General features: G+C 44.6%; 1 protein-coding gene across 2 annotated transcripts in view; it reads right to left on the reverse strand.

Moving 5' to 3' along the window:
* The window catches only part of PAK5 (p21 (RAC1) activated kinase 5), a 94,580-nt gene that overhangs the window by 21,733 nt on the left and 45,539 nt on the right, over positions 1 to 27,308 (reverse strand). For both annotated transcript variants that reach the window (XM_074914579.1, XM_074914661.1), the window contains one exon: positions 21,914 to 22,128. In XM_074914579.1, the coding sequence (XP_074770680.1) occupies positions 21,914 to 22,117 (204 nt within the window). In that variant the 5' untranslated portion in view covers positions 22,118 to 22,128. The remainder of the gene's footprint in view (positions 1 to 21,913; positions 22,129 to 27,308) is intronic.

Raw genomic sequence — 27,308 nt, forward strand, 5'->3', positions numbered from 1 at the left:
GACAAACGTGTAGGAGCACGGCACACGTGAACTTGTTCCCACGGACTGCCTACAACCCCCTGCCCATCCCTACTCTTTTCTGTCCAAAACACTGGTGCTCCTGGGAGGAGGGGAGGTGAGCAGTGCTTGGTTACAGCTCTCCTTCAAGAAAGATTAACTATTTTTAGCTAGTAGCATCTGAAGATTGTAACAACTTGAGGTTGCATCCATCTTTCAGGAGTTGACTCCCACTGAGTGCCGCTTCACGTTTATAAACACCCCAGCAGAGTAAGATGTACAGATTAAGGGCCAGGGCCATAAATCAGTGCAGCTCTACTGAAAACACATTTGCTTTGCTGATCCGCTTCAGTTCTATATCTAAGGCCATGTCTTATTTAACTTGCTGACTTTTTCCGTGGTGACTGTGGTCACCCCAAGGAGACGTTCCTCTGTGAGTTGCAGCCTGTCCAGGCTGCACGCTGACTGTGGTGTATCAGAGGCCAACCGTGGCACATCAGACGCTGACTGTGGCGTATTGGACCCCAACCACAGCACATCAGGTGCTCACCACAGCGTCCAGCCTGGCCACCGGTCCTTGGCTCAGTGCTGACAGAGGAGGCTCCGCTCCAGACACAGTGAAGCTGCTCAACCCCAGCCTGAAAGCACGCAGGGACTCAAGACTTTGTCAAAACACGCATTTCATCACTAATAAAACTACTTTTTCACAAAATCAACAGCAATGTGCTTCTCTGTTATTCAGCAAAAGGCAGCTGAGAAAAGCCGGGCTACAAGCAAAGCAGTCCTGACCTCACACTGATCCCTGCTCTGATTTATGTCCATAATTACTTGCCTAGTTTGCTATTTTGAAGCTAGTAATACTGAAACAATAGGACAGCAAAAATAAGGGACAGCAAATAGATCACTCCTTTCACCTCTGAAGCCATTCAGCAAGACGAGAGGAATTGGTTTAATTCGGCTACAGCCTCTTTGGCAGGATGACTGCGTGATCATTCATATTTAATTATCACATAATAAACCGGCAACGCTCAACAATGAAATGCTTATAATTGAAAACAAGATTGAAATACCCAACTGCCACCCTGCTTCCCCTGTGCAAATGCATGCCAAGGACTAAAATGCCAATTTAATACTCTCCGTGGGACTGGCCTTCACAAAGGAGAGATCTCCTGCAGCAACCTGCGTTGTGGCTGCACAAAGGGACCCTGGAGCCAGAGGGAGCCCCTGGGAGCGGAGCAGCCCCGTTGGTTATAGAACAGAGTTTTCCCTCTGCCTCTTCAAGCAGATGCTCTCTGGAAGCAGGATTTTTATAGACACCTTCAGAAGGAAAATTTAGAAGAATTTTTTCTATTTTATTGAGGATTTACCTGTTAGGGAATTCACTGATGACAAAACCCTGCAGTTCAGGGGTTTTCTGCAGACAGCCACATGCTTAGGAGCCACCTTTTTGATTATGAGGATTTAACAAAAGTACTAATAGTAAAACAGTCTTGTAGGAAACTCCTATTTTCCATAAAAAGCACTTTCCACCAAAGCCCCAGTCTGATCAAGCAGTCTTGGTTAGCTTCAGGACCCCAGTGCCATCTCATCCCAGCCGATGAAGTTTAAAGGGATTAAGAACTAAAACCCTTTTCTTCCAGCACTTTTGAGGACCACCACTGGCAAACACTGACTTGCAAGGGCGACGGCTGTAATTCCTATTTGCTTCAGGCTCCTCTCTACTAGAAAATTTAAAGGGCCAGTGCAAATGGAGGATAAAACTCACTTATTTCAGAGGCACATTTTCTACAGAATACTCAGTGCTTTATTACTACTAATAGCAAGTATTAATACTATGATGTTTATGATAACTAAGTTATGATAATTATTTATTATTAACAACAACAACAGTTTTTCTATTTGCTTTGGTTTGTCTTTAAATTTAGCACTTCCCTTACATGAAAGGACATACATCTTGGTGAGATACCCCTTTAGTTACATCAGCCAGCCTATACGAGCTTGATTTTTTCCAGGGAAACATCTACCATTATTCCTGTCAAAAAGTGCTAGTGTCCATAGAGCAGATAATTTAGGAAATGTTTCACTGAGACCCTGTGAAATACGCTATAGAGTCAAGTATTTTGCTATCTGAGTAGAACTTCAGATGTTTATACACGTCTGAAATACAGCGGGTGCCTCCCTAGTGGGCAGAACAATTTACTAGGCTTAAAAACCAAATTAATATAGGTATCATTCTATAAGAGTAATAAGAGTAACTGCTCTGTAAGGATGCCCAGAGAGCACTGAAAATTAAAAATAAAATCAAAGAAGATGTCAAAAAGAATGAAACATATGCTGTGCCACGTTAACCTGTCCTGAAATAATTCACTACAGAGAAAGTGTGTGCCAGGGGCTCACCAGCACCCACAGCTTTCCTGGGAAGTGCAGTATTTGCAGAAAGAAGCCAGAGACTAAGAACAGCCACAGCCACGGCCCAGATTCCCAAACCCAAGAGCCTAACGTTAGCACCAGGGCCAGAAGTACCCAGCTTCAGTGGAAAGACCAAGTTGCTGACGCGTGGGTCTCCATTTGGGAATGTAGACTTGGGTGCTACATCAGTGAACAGAAGGAAAACCTCCTGGGAATGAAATACAATGGCAGGAATCACAAAAGATGGGAAATTCTAGCTCTAAAAAACAATACAAAAACCTTGAAAGAAAATGTAACAGATAAAGGCTACATCGAAAGTGATATAACCATGGTTATCCTGGTAATTAGTTTCATAGGAACTAAACTAGTTTTTGCAATTTTAAAGGCTTTATAAACTGAAAAAAAACAACTTGTGTTTCCATATAAGGAGGAAATTCTATTTTTATATATATTCTATATCTATTTATATAGATTTTTTTTCTTTTTTTTTTTTTTTTTTTGAAACACTTACTGGTTTCCTCATTTTTAAACTTAAGGAATTTTTGAAGTTGCTGCAGGTAAAGTAGATAGTTAAAAGTAAAGCATTATTCGCTAAGGTTGGTGGGCTAAGATTTATGAGGCTTTTGTTTCCAACTATTGAGACCGTGTAACAGAAACATGAACAACACCCTGGCACGCATGAAAAACAGAGACCGAGCTCTAGGGCAAGCACAGCTTTCACTGGCTTCACCATGGAAAGATGGGATTTGCTGTAGTCGATACCCCATGTTTATTAAAGGATGTTTTTCGGCGCATTGTGCAATTTAGGAGGGATCAATGCTAAAACAGATGAAGGAGTGCTGGCGAATTTTATGCTACCATTACCGCTGTACATTAAAATCAATGGGGCGCAATCTCTGTGAATTAAAGCACGGTACTCTGAAGCTGTAGCTCTCATTTCATTTCCATTGCTCTCTGGACAGGTTTGGCGTTTGCTCTGGAGCCCGGTGACAGTAGACATCCTTCATGGTGTTTCTGTAGCGGCCTGTCCTCCGGTGATAAGCTATAATGGATCTGTCTGTAAGAAATGCTGTCTTGCCTTGTTTCCAAAAGGAGATGAAAAACAGCTTCTGCGCTCAAATACTGTATTAACCTTGACAATAATGAAGTGGGTAATTAACTGTTTTGCCCTAATACGACCTTGCATTTATTGTCTTTAAAACTACTATACTTTACACACTCGTTAAGAATGTATCATCCTTTGTCCTCCCAGAGCTGTGTTCTCAGAAGTCAATGAGGATTTAAAATCTCTGTGATGTGCAGGGTGAAAAGGAAAAAAAAAAAAAAAAAAGGTCTTTTAAGGAAATGTGCTTTTATCTAAACTCTGATTTTGCTTCTAGCTAGCTTCTCCCCTCATCTGTGTTACACATAAACTAAAAGCACAGCCTATGCATAACTGAAAATCATTTTTTTTCTTAAGAAAAGGTGCATAAAGCAAAGCAAAGGTGCATAAAGCACAGCTGCTCTAAGTAATCTAAGTGTAAGTGATGGACGTGTTGGTAATTTATCTTCCTGTGTTGCAAGACATTCAAAGTATTTGAAGCTGTGTTCATGACACCACATTTTACTTCTCAGCGTAAGAGAATGTGAACAGCACTACCTTGGGGAAAAAACTGATCCTTGTCATCATGTCGGAAGGAAAACTCCAGCTTTCTCTGTAAGCAACAGAGTTTTATAGCTGTAGCCAAGGGTGTAAGAAGTGTCAGGGGTCTGCAATTGATCTGTTCTCACCAGGGGAACAGGCTGTGAGATTTCAGACCAAGTACAGTCCTTAGAGGACCTCAAAACAGCTGGAGACCCTCAAAACTCCTGGAGTCAGCTACAAGCAAAAACCTGCTTTTTTGTGCAGTACAGGGCCAGCATGAAGTGAGTCTCTCTCCCTTGTTTTAAAATTTTAAGTCCGAGCATGCATCTTGAGGGCTGACACAAGGACCAGACTCAAAGGGGAAGATGGGAGATGAGAGATGAAGACCTGCCGACAGTCTCCAATGGCTGACTTTACATGGGTCAATAAATATGCTGCCAGGGAGAAAAAGCAATGGCAGCTGAAAGCCCAGCAACTGAGGAGCTCAGCTGGGACCCAGGAGAGCTGTTTTCAAGTAGGATGGCCCACTGTTTTGCTTAAGGTTTTTCTCCACTGAATATTCACTTTAGGATGAGCTCTAACCTCTGAGCCGCTTCTCCGAACAATGGTGTCGGAGCTACCCCCCGATCCTACTGTGCTCCAGCTTCGTGAGAAAGGACTGAAAAACATTTCTGGACCTCCATCCCCTCTTCTCCCCACCTGATGTTGATTGGCATCATGGCAGGTTGTGTTCCCCATGCTCATGGCAGAAGTGCCTAAACAATGGTATGTTGCCATCTGCAGAAGACGAGCTTGTGCGTCAACCGTGGACATTAGATCACAGCATCACAGAACTGTCTAGGTTGGAAAAAACCTTGAAGATCATCCAGTCCAACAATTAACCTCACACTGACCATTCCCAACTCCACCAGATCCCTCAGCGCTGGGTCAACTCGACTCTTCAACCCCTCCAGGGATGGGGACTCCATCCCCGCCCTGGGCTGCCCATTCCAACGCCCAACAACCCCTTCTGGAAAGAAATGATTCCTAAGAGCCAGTCTAACCCTACCCTGGTGCAGCTTGAGGCCATTCCCTCTTGTCCTGTCGCTTGTTACTTGGTTCAAGAGACTCACCCCCCGCCCTCTGCACCCTCCTTTCAGGGAGTTGTAGAGGGCGATGAGGTCTCCCCTCAGCCTCCTCTTCTCCAGACCAAACCCCCCCAGTTCCCTCAGCCGCTCCCCATCACACCTGTGCTCCAGACCCTGCACCAGCTCCGTTGCCCTTCTCTGGACACGCTCGAATCATTCAATGGCCTTTTTGTAATGAGGGGCCCAAATAAAAGAAAGCACACAAGCCTATTCTTTAGATAAAAAGGGTCTGGAGACAGAATTAAGAATTGGGTCTGTGCTGAAGTCACATCCCTCGCATTTCCTCCCACCTAATGCAGGTGCAAGTGTCTTGGGGAACTCATTCATACATTGCACTTCCCAAAAGTCCCACGGTTAGGAAGTTGGCAACTTGTCCCGTAGGTCTTGGCGCAGTGGTCTTAGCACTGGGTGAGCTCTCCATGCAGCCAGCAGACCTACTCCTCACCAGCAGCCACCCCAGGACTCTCTCCCTTTGGGTGCCACTTGCTCCCACCATGGGCACAGGGTTCCTCTTTGTAACCATGTCTACACTATGTCTATATGGTTGTACCACAAGGGACGTCACTGAATGTATTTGCTGCTTTGAACTCTGAGACCAGTTTCTGGCTGGTTGTGGGACCACCAAACTTCACCCTGAGACAGAACTGGAGGTGATACCAACTCGTGCAAGTTAGAAACAAGGGCTGCATTTAGGCAGCTGTCTCCTGACCTCGGCAGGCAATGAGCAGATACAGCCAGATGGACGGGCCGGCACCAACCATACACCTCATTTCCCCACAGCAAAACAAAACATTAACCTAAGTGAGAAGTTTAGGGTGCTGGCACCATATAGAATTACCCTAGAAACATGCCTTTTGCAATAGAAACTCATCAGATATGTGGCGAGAAACGGTGCTGGATGGGAAGAGACGTCGTTTATCACGCTGCATCCTCCAGTAGTGTCCTATGGGATCTGCTCCAGTTTTGATCTACAGCCTGTCTACAAAACGGCTATTACTCAGAGTTAGTCACAAGGAATATACAACAGACAGGAAAGTATGTCAGAACATTTCTTCCTGAAGCCTGTAATTTAGAGCTTGGTTTACACCTGGAAGCCTCAGAGTTTATATAATTTCTGTTATTAATTCCTTCCTGATGCTATATATTCTCATTCACCCCATAAAAATAATTTTTAAAAGGTTGTTTCTGGTATCACATAGTTCCCTCTCAGTGGAAGGAGTTCTGCAGATTTCATCAGTGAGGATGCCTCAGCTGGGTGCTCCCTGGACCAAAGATGCACTTTACACCATAGAGTCAACCAGCATAACCAGGAGCATGAGGCCCTGTTACCTGCCCCTTGCTATGAAATGTCTAAGCACATGAGCCATGATCCCACCTCACAAAATTTCTCTAATCCCTTTCTAGGAGGTCCAGAAATTCCTGTTTGGGATAGCTCTTAGGACCTTTCCCATGTACTGGAGAAATTACACAAAAATGAAACCCCCCAAGGCAAAACCCAGCCAAGCCCACCTCCATGGTTTTGCTAGCTGGGAGCACCAGGGGTGCTGCAGGATGTGCCGCGTGCCACGTCTGGGATGTGCTCATCACCAGAGCTGACTCAACATCACTGGACACGAAAAAGCAGGTTTTACTCTGTCCACCCGCTATCATTCAACAAGTTTTTCACCTCTGGACAGATACTGGTAACAGCAGAGCATACAGTTTCTGTTTTGTGTTATGACAGAAGAAGCAACTGATACCTGTATTGACACCTTGCTGCAGGGAACACTGTGCTTTCCAAGGGGAAAAGGTCATTGCAGGCAACATCAGTTCAGAAATACCTCCCTCAGAAAGGCTGATTTGCCTCTTCTGTATGGGGTCCCCCACATCATTCTGGTTTCCTTAATATCGGACTAGAGATGCTGAGCTTGGGCAAGTGTAATGCCGGGCTATCCGGGACTGTGCCCTTGTCTCTCTACCAAATTCAATGGAGTGAAAAAAGAAATCATTCTCATAATTTCTCCTTTGGAGGAGGGATAGGTCCAAGACACTCCTTCCCGTGCATCCATTTCCACAAAAATATCTCCCGCTTGCTTCTGCAAGAGCTACCCGGGTGCTGCCCTGAGCTCAGCTCTGCACTGTGTTTTGGTGAGGCCTGTCCTTAGGGGCTAGACTGAACAGGTCAGAAGAGCCCTCATCATCAGGTTTCTGCTGCTGCAAACGGCTACGTGGAGACCCACGAAATACACCCATCTACGCTGCAGTCATGTTTCTGAGCGTGCATCGGCATCACCGAATTTTTTTTTTTTTGCTGCCACACAGCAAAGTCACTGCACAGCAGAGAGCTGAGCTTGGTCATATGCAGCCTTCAGGTGCATACATCCAACACTATCACATTAATTAACCTAACACAGGATAGGAGAAAAGCTGGGAAAACGCTGACATGGCCACATATTAATTATTGAAGGATGTAGATGATGATGATCTACACTGATGATGTAGAAACAAAATTTAGTCAGCCTGAAAAACACATATTACTCAATGGATCAAAATAAAGATACAGCTAAAAGTCTGAGAGAAGGGTAATATACTTAACAACAACAGTAGTGCCAGCTGTTTAAAATTCTTCAAAAGTAAAATGATGGAAAACTATAAAAAAAGGCTAACCAAAACGGCACTGTGTAATTTGTCACCGTTCACAGCAGTTTTAAAAGTTAGTTGCCATAACAACAAGAGCAACATTTCATTATCATCACATTCACCAGTAATTCTTTTGACAGTAACTTTAACAAAACATTTAGTTTTAAAATTCCACGTAAATATCTACATTCTAGTAACTTTTTGTTCTTCTTTTCTTTATTTTTAAATACACAAACATGATTGTTACATGTCATGTAAAATGCTATTAGAGAATATTATAATGTCAAAAATAATTCTGGATCTACTTAAAACACATCAAGTACATGCAATTTTTGTACGTAACATGTATACACAGATCTCAGACATACAAAATGAAAGTGAAATGTGAATTAGAAGTTTTACTTTGAGGAAGTTAGTGTACTTATTAATGATACAAGCACTTCACAGGGAGAGGAATAGAGGAATCTCAAAACCACAGAATTACTATTTCATAGGCCGTAGCACACTACAAAATTTTCTTTTATCCCAGAACGGAATGAAAAACCAAAATGTCCCACAAGATGAAATTCCTCAAAAACATTAACTGCGGGAATTTTAACTGCCTTCTTAAGAGTGCTGCATATTCCTAAGGCTGATGGCAATTGTTTCACATAACAGCACACAGAGTGGACCAGCTAAGCTAAAAAGCTGTATCAAATCACATCAAAGACTGTAGGTTTTTTGGTCACATTCTGGATAAAGTCTGTCCATCAATGTCAAACTTTCCTATTTTGTCCATTTCTGGCAGGAAAAGAAAAAGATCACTGACTCGGAAAGCCTGTGGCCAGCCTTGTTGATGAACACCAGACATCTTATTCTGCCCCTTTCAGAACCACGTCAGTGGCTTTGTGCTAGTTTTTCTACTAGCACATTGCCAGTGCCTCTGTGCTAGTAGAATTTTCATTTCCCCCCCCCCCCAGGAAGTTGTAAAGCAAGTAAAGCAAGCTTATTAAGATTTACTGAGGTATAGCTGTGGTCCAGAATGCATGCAGCATCCTGGGGGGTTATGGGGAAACCTTGCAGTGGCAGCACCTCGAAACTTTCATGCTGGGCTGACTTCGGGGCAGCTAAAAAATACAAAAGCAAAGTTGGGGGTGTTCGGGCCATATGACAGAAATCCTTCCTGACAAGAAACACAACTCTTTTTTAGTTTTGTAACACCAAGGCAGCAGCAGACTGGAACCTGTGACATGTCACAGCTCCAGGACTAAAGTTCACTACAGGAAGGGCTGTGTGTGGCTTGAACAGATTTACATCCAAATAAAAAAAAAATAAGGGCAGTTAAATATAAAACAGTAAAGCTCCCGTGTCTCTAACTGGTACTTCAGAAATCTGGGCTTGCAAACTGGCTTTTGCCTGGATGACTTATGTGCCATGGGAGAGACGTGGGAATGATGCCTTTCACACTACAGCTCTTCTTCCTCAGCCACGATGCAGGTGCAGTGAACAGGAGATGAAGCAAGAGGTGGTAGCAATCCTGATGCCTCTTTCAGTTCTGGCATCAGCGTTTTCTAAGCAAAACGCATTGCAAAAATGCGTCTTAAACCCGGGGTGAACTGACTCTGCTGCCCAGCGTTTTGAGCTTGGGGCCACCATTCACATCAGTGGAGAAGCTGCAGTGAAGTGGGAAAATTTTGGCCTCTAGAGGAGCCCGGGGTTAGCCCAAAAGGCTGCAGAGTTTTCTGAAGCCCTGTCTGCAGTGACAAGACAGACATTACCACCCTTAACGCTGTATCTGCCAGTTGTCCTTACATCTAATATTTGCAGCCTAGACTCTTATTTTTCCGGGTTTTTATGTGGGGGAGGTGTGAGGAAAATAAAACCCACTTTTTTCAACAAAGGCACGAGAAATCACAAGAATTAAACAAACACTCAACAACCACCTTCCCCAGATACTTCAGCTTTGATAACCTATTGCTGTGCTTTGTGGGAGCTGTGGGTCTCCCACGCAGTGCTGATGTCGAGGTGCCCACCGACACTGTTTCTATGGCACAGTCAGTATTTTACATCTATATGTGATTAGTGTTGGGAACCAGTGGGGCACAACATCGTGTGAGTCTTCCCAGGGGCTGATACGCCTTAAAAAAAAGTATTTCTACAACCAAGGCACATGACACCATTGGAGATTTTACTCTAAGGGCCACAAAGGCATTGGGGTGGGATTTTCATGGGGAGAGGCACCCCGCAGTAGGATGGGTGGTGTAAAAGACAGTGCCCCATCATTTCAGCCTCGCTCGTCCCCTTGTACATTTACTGTTAATGACCACCGTGATACAGGAGCACCGCCTGCGGCTGTGGAGCATGCAGTTTGCTCTCCACCAACAAAGCCAATTAAAAAAGCCTGAAGAGAGGGACAGTCTGTAACTCATGAAGTCGCACCACAGCATAAGCCATCGCTGTAGCTCAGATGACATCTCCCCAGATGAAGTTCCCCTCGTGCCCTAAACATGCCCATTAGCAAATGCAAGGTTGATGGAGCATTAACCCAATTAATGATCCCAGAGCTTTTTTTCTTAGTGAAAGATTTCTGGCTGTGGTCTGATTGAGCTTTTCTGAAATATTTAAGTAAATTCCAGTGTGATAAAATTTTATGCTAGGGAAGTAATTGCCTTCATCTGACAGCTCTGACAGTGGGGCGCTTGCTTAAGAGGGCAGAGGCGCTTGGGTCACCCCGCTGTGGTTGCGGTCATCTCCCTGCTTTTAATAAAACGAGGATTTTGACAGTCTGATAATTTAGAACAAACAGTTTAAACTCTATTACTTTTTGAAGTGATTTACCACTGCACAGGAGGCTTTATATATTTATATTTTTTATATTTGCTTTGAAGACAAAGCTGACATTTCTGTTTCAGAGTGTACGGAGGCCAGCTCGAGAAGCTCCCTGCACTCTGCAAAGCCGCAGCGCAGCGTTGTGAATTCCCCTCCCACTTCATAAATCATGAGGCGAAGGCAGTGAGCAGAAGAAGCTGCTGCTGAGTGCCTCAGACCCAAGCGCCACGCAGCCGGCTTTTCGCAGATCGATGGGGCTCGTCTCTGACCACTCAGGGTTGAGGCAGTCTCTGCAATCACAGCCCTGTGTATCTGGGATTAAAACACCAAGGAAGAACGGGATGATGTGTGCGGTGCGCTGGCCATGCTGGCAGGGAAGGGACCGTTAAGGTACAGCAGGAGAAATAACCCTGCAGCCAGTGCCATGCTGAAAAATGCCTCAGTTCCATAGCCTTAAAAAGCAGGGAGGGAGTTTCAAGGTATTTCACTAAAACTGTGTGTTCCTGGCCACACACATGTAAGGTGTGCTTTTTAATACGATTGATGTCTCTTGAGTATTATGTGCTCCTTCATATTCTGAAACCTCACTCTGATTTCAGAGAATTTAGAAATTTGTATTAGCAAAATAAAAACACAATATAATTTCATATATATTGTAAACTGCACTATTCTTTCTTCCAAGAAAGTGTATTAATTCTCATTTTCAAGGACAGCTATGAAATGGGAAATGCAGCAGTAGGAATGCCCTAAGTAAGTGGTTCTAACTCCCACTGAGCAATTTTCACCTGCAAACATGGACATAAAGCCAAGAGTGTCCCTGTGCAGAGATCTATCAGTTAGGTCAAATTTACAAGGCAGGTGAGAGGAAAGACATGAGGAGCTTCCTGAATGGATGTTTTAATTATTCACTCTTGTAAATGAGAAGTGCAAAGCAAACACCTTCTTGACAGGAACTGAGGCAGAAGATTTGAGAGGATGCTCCGTAGCAGAGTAACTTGCAGCGGTGATGCCCGGCACAGCACCACAATATCTCATTTACAAGAAACTGCTGAAACATTTCTAGGGTAATCTCAATTTGATTCAATTTGCTGGTCTGCGTTGCTGCCAAGTGTACTCCGTCCCCAGCGGCAGATTGGTCCTGACATGCTTAATAAATTAATCTGCCTGACAAAGTGCTGCTCGCTCCCCTTCCTCCAACCTGCCCTGCACAGCACGGGAAGTCGGGAAGAAGAAGGACTGTGCAGTCACTGCTGACAAGAGAGAAATGGGGCTGCTTCCCCTGGCCCGAGGTGTGGGATGGGAGTCAGACCTGATGTCCTGCCCCAGAGTGTTTTCCTGGGGTAGTTCATAAAAGCTGGCATGTTTAAACCAGTTTTCTACACCTATATATCCCAACGCTCCTGGGAAGTGCTATTTCATATAGAAGTATAAGTCTTAGCAATAAGCATCTTTGCTTGCACTGTGCTCAGTGCATTATTAAATGCAAACTAGGACACACATAGCAATTACTGTTTTGTTCAGACTACAAAACTGTAAAAATTCAGTAAAATTCACATTCTCTTGCTATTCTTTTAACTCTGTGATCCTGACAGCTAACTAAAGCCTGTTGGATCAGATCTTGGCAATTAAAAAGCAGAAACGCTCATCCTGAATATTTCTCTTCTGTTCACTTTTCTCTCTCAAAAGACCTGTTATCGTTTTGGGTTTTTTTTCTGGCCTGCACAGTTCATCCCACAGACAACAGAAAAGGCATTTAAAAGTCTCTGCAGGCAAATCAGAGTTATTCCCCTGTAATATACAGCACTTGTCTGGTGTAATTGGATCCTGTGTGAAGGGAAAGACAAGAAAGAGCAGCAAAGCACTTTCAAATTCCTAGAGAGTCACCAAAGCCCAGATCTAATCCTGTCAGAGCAGGAGATAGAAAAAACACATTTATACCTGGAGCTTTGGCTCCACAGGTAAGTGAGCTGTTTGGCAACACTTATTTCCCCCCTGATCCTACTATTCTTTTTGTAGCTAAATGCTGCTGGGATTGAATAAATTTGGCTGTTTGGTTATAGTATAGCATATAATTTAATGGAACTATAACCAGTATGGTTTATGTTCTTGGACTACAACGGACCAAAACAAGGTCATTAGTAGACCTAGGAACAAATATATCGTGGAGATGTGCAGAACGTGTAGTTACTTAATGATTATTGTCATTACATGGTTAAATGGAAGCATCAAACACTGCCCTAGTGCCGATGTGGAGTGCAAATGCTGCGTGACCAAATTTATATGGAAATCCCCTCCACAGACCTGTTATGAAGTGGTCTAAAACCTCTACCTTGAACAAATACTACTGCGATGGCCAAGCAGATTTCTCATTACTTCTGCTGTGTCCAACATGCGGGGAGATTAATTTCTATTTCTTGCTGCCACCTAGTGTTTCCCTTCGCTGGCCACCAATGAAATTTTCTAACATCAATGCAATTTTATACCTGAGGGACTCCAGCAGCACTATTGGAAGTTTGGCCAGTCCATGGAAATAAATTTCCCAGGGTGTTTTACTCCATCAGCTTTCTCAGTTGAGCCACGCAAGAGCTCACTGCATTATTTGATTGAAGCTTGGTAAAACACATTCAGCTTTTCTACATGGTTACTGGGGAGAGCATTTACTGGTTACATTTTACCATTTATCTTCCACGCTTTGCTCTGAGGTATTACTGCCATGGTGCAGAAACCAGAAAGACCCTACTGCTGCAGCAGCCGCCCCAAAGCATCACCTCCACCTGCCCAAAACCCTGCTTCTGACCTCAGTGATCTTATGGGTCAGTGCAGGGAAAGTTTTGGAGGCAAAAAGCTTGGCTAAATGAATGGGAAGGAAACAACAGCCATGGTAGCAGTGATGGAGCCAGAGCGCTCCACCTCCAGGCAGCAAGCTAGGAGCATGGCGCATTTATCAGGGCAGGCAAGCAGTAAGAGGAGTTACTGGAACAGTTTCCTATAAATTTGTCTTCAGGGACTAACTTCCACGTTAAAAAAAGAACCTGATTACGAGTGTCCTTGCTCAGCATCTAATTCCTGGCTCATTTCAGGTTATAGAGTGCTACCTGGAGAGTATTCCTAGTCTGGTATTCCCAGAGGAGACCAGATTCAATTTCTGAAATGCTGACACTGAGAGTTTGCCCCTTTTATGTGTAGACCTATAGGTTAACATGGTTTTTGAGCTCTAAAGCAGGCTAGTCTGCCCCAGCAGATGTAGACTGTGAACTAAATTTACTCTCAATCTTTACTTAGCATATTGAAAAGTTCTGCTCACCCACATAAGCTCTCATTAACAGAACTAAAGCTTGCCCTTGCAAGATTCCTCCAACACTACTTAGAATCACAATGCTGATGCAAACAGCATTTTTAAAAACATTCTTTTACTAATCATATCGGAGAAAACTACTTCTGCTCACAGAAGGCTGTAATCTATATTGCTGTCTATTACTGCTACGGGTTCAGATAAAGTAACTCCTGATAATGATGCTGGTTTTTCTTTTCCAAATGAGGCTCTAGAAAAACAATTTCCAGTCAGGCTGGATGAAGTGCTTCAATAGTGTGAAATGCAGTGGTATGAAAATGAAAGAGCTGCTACTAAAAAGCTGATTGGGAACTTTGCTGTTCAGAAAGGTAGAAACTCAAAACTATAAAGAAGAACTGAGAATGCATCAGTTATAAGTGGGAGAGGGAGAGGGAGAGGAGAGAAAAGAGGAGAATAATATTTCAGTTGGAAAGGACCTAAACCAATCGTTTAGTCCAACTGCTTGACCAATTCAGGGCTGACCAAGTTAAAGCACGTTAAGGGCATTGTCCAAATGCCTCTTAAACACTGACAGGTTTAGTTAATGTACTCTTAACAGAGATGAAGATGTATTAATGTCAGTGAATGCATGTGGATATGCAGATCTGAGGAGGGTGCAAGAAAAAGAGAAACTAGTTATCACTGGAGCAATAGCTGTCTTCTAACTTTACTTTTGTCCCTGGGCAGTTTCTCATCTCACCTGACCACCCTGCCCAGGGTCCATCGGTGGAGAGGGACAGGCAGCTCCTGCCATGGCGGTGCCAGAAGATGAGTCGCTGTAACAGTCCTGCTCTGGGCTGCTTCCCAGGGCACTTTACATCCAAGGCTGCTTTGATCTTCACAATCAAAGTATTTCAGTATTTTCACATAAAACCCTGAAACAAACAATTTCTGATCTCCAAAATGTATCCTCTTCCAGCCAACACTCTTTACAGTGAAACTGCATTTTCCATAAAATGAACTACTTATCTGAAACATTTCTTCCTATTCTTTTATTCAGTCATTTTCTCTCTTGTCAAACTCAACTTCACAGGCAGCAGCAATATTCTTCTAAATGACTTACGTAAAAACCTATAGTTTTCTGAAATCAGACAATCAGAAATAAAACCATAGTTCTCACAGTACATATGCTCTCTGAGTACACTGTTCTCATAATACGTATGAGAACAAATTAACCTAGTGATATAAATGATAAAAAACTTCTGAGCTGTGTGCTTCTTCCATTTATTTGTACTGTGGTTGATTTTTATTTGTACAGTGATAAATTTCCCGTAAGATTACACAAAATTGGCAATGGCTCTTCTCACACCAAGCCAATGTTGCAGTAAAATGCATCCATGGACACTAGGTGGCATATTTGTATTATATCTGTACAAGGGGGTATGGAGATTAACTGAAGTAGTATTGTATTGTCACTTTAAAAACATGGTACATCAAATAGCCCTCAAGAGTGAAGCATTATCGCTTTGAAAGAAAAGCTTCTACTTAAATATGTTTCTGTAGTTTCTTGTGGCACTGTGTTTAGTGATCACAATAAAATGAAAGTGGGGCTGCCTTACAGGACAATTGCAAATCTGACCGTAATCACCTGTAGATGATCATGGAAGAACTGAGGCTGGAAAGGACTTCTGCAGGTCATCCAGTCCAACCTCCCGCTCAGAGCAGAGCTAATGTCAAAATCCAGTCAGGCTGCTCAGGGCACCATCCATCAAATTTTGCCCTCTCCAAAGGCTGAGATCCCACAGCCCCTCCTGGCTGCTGTCCCGCTGCTCAACCAGGCTTGCTAGCAAAACATCTTCCTTTCACCCAGAATTTCGTATGGTGTTGGTTCTTGCACTTTCTGGAGACGCCCCTTCCACCTTCTCTCCTCTCGGCTGAGCATGCGCCAGGCCCAATATGCGATTGCAAAGCATGTAATTAGGAACCGTGAGACATTAAGCATGAATTTTCATGATGTGGTTACAAGGAAGGCCCACAAGATGTCAGCAGCCTTCCAAGTCCTGTCACGGCCAAAGCAGTGCTGTAGGTCCACAGCATCCTGGTGGGATGGAAGCCAACATTTGCGCAAGAACTTCAGACTGTAGATGGGACAGAGGTACCACGGGAGACCTGCCAGTCAGAGAGGGACCTGAGGGTTTTGACTGACAGCCGGATGAACAGAAGCCAGCAGTGTGCCCAGGTAGCCAAGAAGGCCAATGGCATCCTGGCTTGTGTCAGCAATAGCATGGCCAGCAGGGACAGGGAAGGGATCTTACCCTGTACTTGGCACTGGTGAGGCTGCACCTTGATTTCTGTGTTCAGTTTTGGGCCCCTCACTACAAAAAAGCCATTGAATGACTCGAGCGTGTCCAGAGAAGGGCAGCGGAGCTGGTGCAGGGTCTGGAGCACAGGTCTGATGGGGAACGGCTGAGGGAACTGGGGGGTTTAGTCTGGAGAAGAGGAGGCTGAGGGGAGACCTCATCGCCCTCTACAACTCCCTGAAAGGAGGGTGCAGAGAGCTGGGGATGAGTCTCTTGAGCCAAGGAGCCAGCGCCAGGACAAGAGGGAATGGCCTCAAGCTGTGCCAGGGCAGGGTTAGACTGGCTTTTAGGAATCATTTCTTTCCAGAAGGGGTTATTGGGTGTTGGAATGGGCTGCCCAGGGCAGTGGTGGAGTCCCCATCCCTGCACCAGTGTCAGACTGACCCAGCACGGAGGGATCTGGTGGAGTTGGGAATGGTCAGTGTGAGGTCAATGGTTGGACTGCATGATCTTCTAGGTCTTTTCCAACCTATATGATTCTGTGGGAGGAGCAGGTACAAGGAGGAGCTACCAAGAAGGAGAGGTAAAAATCTGGGAAGGCTTTGTCCACCTGCCCCCAAGAGAGGGCAAAGTCTTTGAGCAGCTCTATTTCTAAACCCTCTTTTCCTGGTCAGGCATTTCCCCCCGTGCCCTTCCACGCAGGAGGAGAGGGCTGAGGGTCACCTAATGAGAGCTGGACATTTCTGACTGCTCAAGCCCAGACAAGGACCCCTGCTCATCTCCTCTCTTTGAGGTCTTCGGCCACTCAGCATCACTGTGCCCAGCTCTGTGCGAACAATCGGTGTCCTCCATCTATGTAGGTCCATATTCCTCCATAAATGTAGGAATGACACCTTAAACGAGGCTTGAATTTCATGTCTCAAAATGCTTTAAGAGGCCAAATAGGATGGGGAAGAGAAATATCTGCTTTTCCTCTGTCAACAAGCACAGTAAACAGAGGCTTTATTTTCATGTCAAAGCTGTTAAAAGGGCCATGACCAGTAACTCATTTTCTCATTATTTTTTCCCTGTGTAGTAGAGAGGCTAAAATATAGCAGTAGAAGCTTAGAAAAGTTTTTAAAATTACAGTTAACTCGCCAGGATCAGGGTCAAGGTTTGAGAGGCAGAAGTGAGAAAAATTAAAATTAATAAGACAAAACATACAGATTAGACCACTGAAAAAAGAGGATGAAAGAAAGAGAAAAGCCAGTGACCGTGTGGTCTGTCCCTTACAGAAATTCTCTGCCCTGCAACACCCATGGATTGCAGGACACCAGGTAAGTGAACTGCTGCAGATTAATAGCATAATTAATGTGCATCTCAAATTAATGTGCATCTCAGCCCAGCTGTGGGGCATTCAAGGGCATTTTGGTGAACTGATGGGAAGAATGTTGTTTTCTCTACTTTTAAGGCAGCTCAATACACACATTACAGAAGAGGCTTCATCCATTTTGCGTGACAACACAGCATCGATGTGAAGCTGAGGGTCTTGCTCTGCCTTTGCTGGCTGAACACTGACCCCTCTGCATCACCGAGCTGTGCTAATGCCCATCTCAGTTCATGTCAGATACTATGGGGCAGTGAAAGCCCTCATCCCCCCACACCCGGTCTTATCAAGGGAAGAAAATGGGGAGATTCAGGAAACGTCAACATGGTTGGATTTTTTGCAATGTGCTCAGGGGAAAAGAACATGCAGAAGTCCCACAAGGAAGGATCCAGTCCTCTTGATGCCTCTACTATGTCTTTGGCCACCCAGACACTCACAGCCACTTCCCTCCTTGCTCCAGGACAAGAATGTCAACCTCAAGTTGGGTACCTTGATCTTGCTGATGGTGTGGATGGGTGAGACTGCTCAAAGCATTAACAAAATCAAAGCGATGGCATGCATGTACCAGCACAGACAACTGAAAAATAACCCCAGTGTGGTGTTTTTTTCCTTCAGTAACTGACAGAAGTGAAGATGCTCAGCTGTTTGCTACACTGGGAAACACAAGAAGGAATTTTAACAAGTCTTCAGTGCTGTCCTGGTCCCACTGACAGCAGCAGACATTCAAACATCTTAATGGAGCATCTTTATAAAGCCAATGCTAAATTCTTCTGGCAAAATCCCCAAAAGAATGGTTCTGGTGTTTGTTTTCCTAATATTCCTAATATTTTGAGCAGAGTGAAGAATGAATTTTGCTGCCTAAGGACAATGTATTTGCTTAGTTATTGATTCTGAAGCTTTCCAAAAATCAAAGGGTGGCAACAAATTGAAGCTCCTGTGTAGCATAACGGTGATGACAAGCCAAGCATATTGTGTGCTTGGAGCAAACACGCAAACCATGAGCTCCAGGTACACATGGGACAACTATAAAGTACTGAAGCAAGAGGACCGAGAGGCCTGGCATCAGGATCTCAGACTTCATGAAACCTATTGTACAGGAAGACACAGCTAATTTACATTTTTCATGCGGAGATGTTTTCTGTGAAAAATTGGCCTTTTTTGGAACCCCCCTGTCTCCACACCCCAAACCTATCAAGATCACTGCTGCTTTCCATTTTTCATAAAATTTTCTGCTGTGCTTTACTGACTCATGTTAGCATCTGAAATACACAACACTCAGCTGGTATCTGGGTCACCCACACCAGGAAGGGGAATCCCATTATTGTCTCTCCTTGTACTTGAAATGAATGAATTTGTACAGTCAGCTCAGGTTTGGATTCCAACACTGATATTACCATGACAAGCCGCCGCCACCCGCGTGCAAAAGCACTACAAGCCTTTCATCCCAGCCAACACAGAGGCAGGGTGATGACATCCCCCAGGATATTTGGGAGCCCAAGGCACTGCCTGATTGTCATTGCTGCTGCTGCCTTTGAATATAGATGAAGCAGTGAGAATATTTATCGTTTATTGGTTTTACCTAAAGCGGTACGTTGTGTACCATCAGATCCTATCTGCTTTGCAGACTGAGAAACAAACACACACTGTTATCTGGGGAAGCTGCAAAACCTACATAAGCCAAGAAAAAGTCTTTCCCTTCCTCTGCTTCAGCTTTGGGTGAAGCCCAAAGCAAGCAAACACCAGTTCTGCCTCAAAAACAAGAAATCGTGCTCTCAAAAGTCTACCTCCATGATCTGTGCTACTCTTCAGTCACAAAGGAGCACCTATTAGCAGGAACATTTCTGCCTCACAGCATACGGGTAGTCAATACTGAAGTAATCAAACACAGAATAAATTTGGGAGTGCAGAACAGCGGTGTTACAAGGCTGCTGTATGACCTGAAACCACAGCTTGAACTAACTCTGGTCAAATGCCTCAGCCTGACTTAATACTGTGACTCAGGACACAATTATCAATCTACTACACCTCAGTGCCCTCACAAGTGTGTTAATAAAACTACCAACTGCTGGGTAGAAAGGAGGAAAGTTGCAAACAGCATTAAGATCTCGGAATCTGAGGTTTGTATCTTCACCAACTCCAAGTGTATTTTAAATCTTCAGTTCTCACTGAAGTTATGAAATCCTCAGTGCCTAAACAACCTTTCAATGGAACTAAAGGTGCTGCTGGCGCATGCGCACACATAAAAAAGTTCATCTAAATTAAATGGCAATGCTGAACTAGTTTAGCAACATTAAATATTCTTAAAGTGGCCAGAACTCAGTTTCTTTCCAAGAGTTAAGTTATATCAAAAGAAGGCATGTTAATTCTTAATAAATACACGGTTAAATGATATCTTGCAATAGAGTTAAAAGGAAATTCTCAGATGACATCCAATGCCTTTTAGTTGCTATTAAAACTAACCTGTTTTTTCTAGCACTTTTATGAAGGCCCATTTCAACAGGCTGTAATTGAGTCTCGGATAGGGAAAGTAACTGGAGGGTGAAGGCACAATTTCTTGAACCCTTCAGTCTTAACCCAAATTCCTTGTCTAATTACACCTTTGGAGCAGTGGTATGCAATTAACTGCAATTTGAGTAATCTGCTTCCAAATTCACATCTTCCATCTGCACAGAAAACCTTTCGGGTGGGTCGCTCCACAGATGGGTTGTTTGTGCTCAGCCCCACAGCCACTGTCGAGATGGGGACCAGGCTGCAGGCATCCTGTCCCCGGGACACGCATCCTGGGATGATGCCATGGGATGCACAGCAGCATTAAGGCCCACCACAGCCCAAGGCTACACTGGAACAACAAAACTTGACTCAGGAGCTGCATTTTGGTTCCTGGCCACAGCTGGTAGGGAATGGTTTAGTTCAGAAGTGCATCCCTGATATACACATATATATAGATCTTGGAAAAACTGACCGTGATTTTCTCCACTTCAGAACGGGGCGATTACTCATTTGGGGCTTGATGCTTCACACTCCACTTCAGTGGGACTCTGCACATGAACCAAGCTAGGCATATGTTCATTCCCAGGCCAAGACCCAGAGTTGTATTGCCTGTATGGTGTTGAGAAAGCTAATGTGTTTTAAAACTTTTTAAACTTACAGATTAATGGCTCCAGAAATGCAGAAAAGAGATGGTACTGCTGCAGGATAGTAAACTGATTTTTTTTTCATTTTAAAACATCTTTATGCATCCATATCAAAACATGCAGGAATATTTTGGTGTTAAGAAGGGCTGTGGAACAAAGTTGCTCTCCTCCCCTAGCAGGAAAAGGTTTGACTACTTTTTTCCTCATTATTGTGGGCCTCTTATTCAATAAGATATATTATTACAGGAAAAAAAACAACAAAAACTTTGGTTTTATCCCCCTCGTCCTGTAGCAATACCCAGCAGGCTTGATCAGCAAGTGATGAGTGTCCTTCAGGAGCAGGCAGTAAATACATAAATTTAGCAAAGAGCACTTACCAAATATAAATACAGGGTCTGTGCTCTCGGGATTATCTGATTTTCTCTGGCTGCAGAAAAATCCACATAAAAATGAAATCCTAAATTTATTTTGCAGCTGCATGATGGCAAGATGTACATGGCCTGAGGGGTATAGGCTACCAGCAGCACACAGGTGTGATTTACTGGGATGTCAGGATCTGCAATCCCAGAAATACTGCTAAATCAGGGCAAGTTTGTCTACCAGAATCCTGTACCTCTAAGGACAGGAATCCCAGAGCCACGCTAGTGCCCTGTCCAGTGCTGCTCCGTCCTCTGCGCCAAGTTTTTTTCCCCAGCTGTCCAGCTTGAACCTCTCAAGCCACAACCTGGGGCTGTTTCCCATTGTTTTACCACCCGGTGAGGAGCTCAGCTCCATCACCTGTGTTACCCCCTCCAGGCAGTGGCAGGTGGCAGTGAGATCCCTCCCTGAGCATCTCGCCCCGCTGAACAAGCAATTTAGGCTTTTTTTCCTTCGGTGTGCTTTTCCCTCTCTCCCTTGCTCCAAACTGCCTTTGCCTAAAGCACCGTTCTTAAATTAATTATCAAGAAGCTTTATGCTGCATTGGTTTGTGCCTGCACTGCAACTTGGAGCTGTTCCTTCTGCAGCCCGGGAGCACAAAGGCAAGGCCCCTGCAAGACCCATGACTCACACTCTTCTGGGACATTTGTACAAGTTTTATACACATAACTCTTCTTCCTTGCAGCTCTGCTATTAAATATTTGGATTTGTAGCTCAATCTGTACTTGCACACTCCCCAGCCCTGCCTGCCTCCCAAGACAGCCACTACTGGTATTACTTCATTAAGGTTACATGCAATCAAAGGTAGGTTTGGAAATTCAAAGGTGACTTTGCACGATACCTTCATAGGCGCGAGCTGGATGGGAGTGATGCATGAGGGATCCACCATAGGCTTTGGCCTGTTGGCCGTGTCTGCCAGCAAGCTGTGCCACTGCTGAGGTAGTCCCGTGAACTTCTGCTCCCGGTGGTCAAAGCCAGTGTGAACCCGATGCTCGAAGTTAGAGGGCCCAGAAATTTCAAGCCTTTTCTTCTTCTTTCCGAACATGGTGGAAAACTCTGGAGAAGTCATAGGGAAACAAGAAAGAAAAGAAAAAAACCCACATCTTTATGCTTTGTTGTGACCTGCCGCCATTCACTCTACTGCACAGATAATTTTAGCAGATGTTACTAGCAAAATACTTATATGAACTTTACGCCACACATACTGTCTTTGAGATCTATGCAAGGAAAACATTTATCTGACCTCCTCTCACTGAGATTTTAAGAAATTAACCAAGTCTTGAATCTATATATGTTCATAATACTTTATGAAACAAGGAAATGCCTCTATTCCTAGGAGAGAGTGCCAAGTCCTACTTTCTGTTCCTCTCTCTGCTAATCTGCTCGTGCTGCAAGTGATGACCTGTGAAAGTTCACAGCCCTGAACAATACCAGCAGCAGCATATGGCTTTGCTTGGAGGACAGCATACAGTGTAAGTGGTGAGCAATGCCCCAACACGCCATGAAAACAAATGCACACACAGTTTTCTGTATTAAATCTATACACCAGACCTTGGAGAAAAGACAACCCATCCCAGATGAAAGCCTGGCCCCGCTATGTTCATATCAGGACCTCACCCACCAGCAGTGAAAGGGAGATTTTTTCCCTATGCCATTTTAGAGATGTGAATAGACAGAGAGCTCAGATCTAATTTCACCCTGGTCTAAGGGCCTTCATCTGCATTCCTAAAGGGTCCTGCTTAAAAACAGTATCAGGTATCAGCTGCTATAATCATGGTATTTACATAGCCTCTCTCTCCTTCAGGAGAGACATGGCTTGCTGTATGAGCCACATTCCCAAAGCACCTGGGTTTATGCCGGGGTGGCTTCTGGCAGCAGAATCAGATGGGATTCATTACAGCAACGGCCCTACGTTTTTTCAAGTCCAGGAAGAAGGATGAGCTCCTTTGGTCTTTGTGCAGGTGGTGTGGAAAAGAGAGGAGTGCCTTTGATGCTATGCAAGCAAGGAACTGGAGGCTGTTGGAGGAAACATGACCTTCCCAGCTCATGCACTGCTAGAGAGACCTGGGTGGACCTGGCTGCCTGGTAAAGCTAACTGTTACAGCACTTAAACTTCACAGAAAGTGGGCTTTTTAGTCAACTATGTTAGTTGTTATTTCCTGACAAAAGTGGGTTGGTTTGTCTTCCTCCCACCTGCTTTACCCCTCCTGAGGAGCCTTGGGAAGGCAGCAGGAGGGTTTGCAGGCACACAGGGAGCACAGGCAGATAGCTGGGGCAAAAGAGGTTTCAGAGGCGGAGTGGAAGGAGGCATGAACTGCAAACTGAAAGGGATGAAGGTATTTGCTCACTCTTATGGGCACAGGAAACAGTCAATGCACTCATAATTGGGATTAACCCTTGGGTTTGGTGGGTCCCGCCTTAAAACAAAGTGGAGCCCAATGGTTATATTCAGGCAAGTTCAGAACTGCCTTTCTGAAGGACTCCAGAAACCTGCTATGTAAGGCAAGGAGAAATCCCTGGTCCCAGAGAAACAAACAGGTCCTATTGCTCTTCAGTGAAATGCTGTCCTGTTCTGTAGAAGTCCTCTACCTGCTTTCTGCTGTCCCAAAATAGTCCTCCACCTTGATCTCATGTCCCTTTCAATCAGGGCTTGAGAAGCCCCTGAGAAGCATGTGTCTGAAACAGCAGCTGAGTCAGGAGGCCAGCAGCTCAACAAAACCTCTTGTATCACAACAGAGACTCAGCTGTAAAGGTCCTGCCCCGAACTTTATGATTTAGGAGGCAGAGAAGAGAAGGTCAGGGAAGAAAATACAGTTGCGTTACTGCTGCCAGATGATAAATCAGGTATTTATTCCACCTTCATTCCCCTTCACTAGTTTATTTAAAGATCAGGTCCATTCTTTGAAGACTGATTGCTGGCTGCTTTGTAAGTTCCTGCTGTGTATTTGCAGGTGATTGTGTCCCTTGTGTGTATCTTCTTTAAATGGAGCAGACTTGTTCCTGCTGGCCTTTCTTCACAGGTTTCATCTTCCACACCTCCGTCTGGCCGCCTCCCCTTCTCTGAACTTCCTCCAAATCTCCTCCCCTTTTAACAGTCTCTCTACATCTCTGTTAACTCGCGTATCTTCCTCACCTTCCTTTTCTGAAACTTCTTATGATCACCTTGATATTTGGCCCTTTTTCCACTTCCAGCATATCTTTTTACTTTGCTTGTTGCTGGCATGTTGGGTACCTTGTGGCACTTGCAGAAATGTTTCCAGCCTAACCCAAAGCCATCACAATTGGTCTCTGGTCAAAGATTATTTATTTTCAAGGCTCAAACAGAAGCAAGCTGGCAGTTCAGGTAGCAGCTTGTATTCACTGCTCATCCACAGGGCTCCACAAATCACAGCTGGCTGCAGATCAATGGCACTGGATTGATTTCATTCACCCTCTGGGATGTGAATCTATGAGACCTATTGGAGTCACATTTTAAACCATCAGCTCCAGACATGTACTTCTTCATTTGATCAATGCCAATACTCACAGGGTTTCACACTGGACTTGCATCCTAATGCAGCTGTTGGATGCTTGAAGTCCTCCAGAACCCCCAAAACTACCCGATAAATAAAAGCATAAATAAAAGTTGGCATACTGCATATTCCCTTTTTAAAAATATACAGCAGATGCATTCAACAAGATATTACTCTCTTGTTTTTAAATTGTTCTTTGATACATTGCACTGTGTTGTTTTAATACCATTGCAGCTAGAAGCAAATGTGAAATTTGGCCCGGGGGGGACCTTTACTTTCTCAGGAGAATATTTTAGTCTAAAACCTGATGCCAAGGCCACATTTTTGCACAGAGATGGCATCTGAGGTCAGGGCAGTGGGACTCGTTGCCCCCCTTTTGACTGCAGCTCATGCTTAGATCAGCTTAAATTGACTGTGAAGCTACAGCAGGAGAGACAGGGATACTGGCACATCACACAGCAAGGGACGGATTCAGTCATGCAGGCAAATGCAGAAATGCTATGCAGCTCAGTGGCCAGAGAACATCCCCCATGGAGCTGTGCCTGTGAAAGGTGACCAGGAAACCTGGCTGACAGCAGCCCCGGCTCCATGGGAGTGGGGCAGGAGCCCTCCCAGGCCATGCTGCCTCCCCACCAGCTCCGCAAATGGCTGCTTGGTGCTGCCGCAAGGAGCAGAGCCTTGACCAGCTCTTAAGGGTATCGATAACAAATGCTGTGTGCTGTGACTTTGCTTCATCAGCCAGCAAGGTCTCTCCATTTCACTGAAGAGCAAAGGTGTCCTCTCCTTACTGTGGTCCCTCTAAAAAACTGTAATTAAGATACACAGCAATTACAAAGAAAGTTCATTTCCCCTCATTTCTCCCAAAGAATTGGAATGATGGTACTCATTTTCCTTAGCTGTCTGAGGATGTGTGTTTGGGGCAGCCAAGCCTGTGAAACCTCTTACCCCTGGCTTGTAAGAGCCTGGATTCAGTCCCCACTAATGTGCTTGGTCCTCAGCCCTCAAAAAAGATGATTTAATTTTAGCCATAGCTTTGTTGATATGATACAAAAATAAAGTATTTAATCAGGTGTGGAAGCAGAAAACATCCTGGACAAGTGAAAAAATGCAAAAGCTTTCCAAGGCTTATCAAATTCTTTTAGGAATAAGAGGTACCCTAAGTGCTTTGAAGAGAAATGATGGACCTTTTCAGGATGCCAGGTAACGCATGCGCAACACATTACAAAATCAAGAGGACAAAATGTGTGAATTTACAAGTTAATTCAGGCACCTATCCATTCTCTGTCACGTGAAACAGCAATCCTCTCCCAGTTGTTAAGAAACCCTCATTTCCTAATGGGATTAGATAGGAAAACATCCCACAGACAACGGGGCAATCGCCTGCACTTAGCAGAGGTGAAGGGAGGTAAGTGGCTGCAGGGTAGCTCTGCGGAGGTGCCTGTGTGGCCTCCTCACCCAATCCTCCCTATGCCAGAGCACTCACCCTTGACTTAATTCCTCCTGACAGCCTCCAACATACTCCTGATTGTGCCAGGTTCTCAGCAAATGCCATCTCTCCGTCTGGCTCCTCCTGTGCTTACCTCCACAGAATGAGAGGAAATGAGAGGTATCGTACTCATAATTTGTTGCTATTTTTGTGGGAATGAGCACCACCAGGATGTCTGTGCTCTACTTGCATGTGCTTTGCCAATGAACAGTTTTGCTGATTTCAGCATCACATACGTGGCGCAAGGTGATACTCAACACAAGGGGCCTGGGGGAGCTTGACCTAACAACAGCTACTATTGATAGTAGTGGGCTTGAGCTAGCTTTGGGGAGGGAGAAAAAACAGCACTCGGCATTACACGGCTTCAATGGGGTATTTCATAGAATCACAGAATCATCTAGGCTGGAAAAGACCTTCAAGATCATCCAGTCCAACCATTAACCTCACACTGACCATTCTCAACTCCACCAGATCCCTCAGCGCTGGGTCAACCCGACTCTTTAACCCCTCCAAGGATGGGGACTCCACCTCTGCCCTGGGCAGCCCATTCCAACGCCCAACAACCCCTTCTGGAAAGAAATGATTCCTAAGAGCCAGTCTAACCCTGCCCTGGTTCAACCTGAGGCCATTCCCTCTTGTCCTATTGCTTGTTACTTAGTTCAAGAGACTCATTCCCAGCTCTCTGCACCCTCCTTTCAGGGAGTTGTAGAGGGTGATGAGGTCTCCCCTCAGCTCCTCTTCTCCAGACTAACCCCCTCCAGTTCCCTCAGCCGCTCCCCATCAGACCTGTACTCCAGACCCTGCACCAGCTCCATTGCCCTTCTCTGGACATGCTCAAGTCATTCAATGGCCTTTTTTGCAATGAGGGGCCAAAAACTGAACACCTATATTTCTACAGGAAGACTTTATCCTTACACTGAAATGATGTAGCACATTAATTTTGTGTTTGTAAACAGGAGTTTTGAAGGAGATGGTCCTTCAGTTACAGCAAACAAAGAATTTAGATAGCCTAAGACCAAAAGCAAGTCTGTTCTTAAGCAGGGGAGCCAGGAGATAGGTCTGTGTTCATCTCACGGCTGCAATGCTGAGGGGCTCCTCCAACTGTGGCACAAGAATAAAGAAAAGGGACTTTCTTTACCAAAACCATAATGGAAAAAGTACGGATATGACATTTACTGGAGGAAAACACAATACTGGTGGGGAAAATCAGACTCTCACACCACCTCTCCGGCTGATGA

The sequence above is a fragment of the Athene noctua genome, chromosome 1 (assembly GCF_965140245.1).
Source record: "Athene noctua chromosome 1, bAthNoc1.hap1.1, whole genome shotgun sequence".
NCBI lineage: Eukaryota > Metazoa > Chordata > Aves > Strigiformes > Strigidae > Athene > Athene noctua.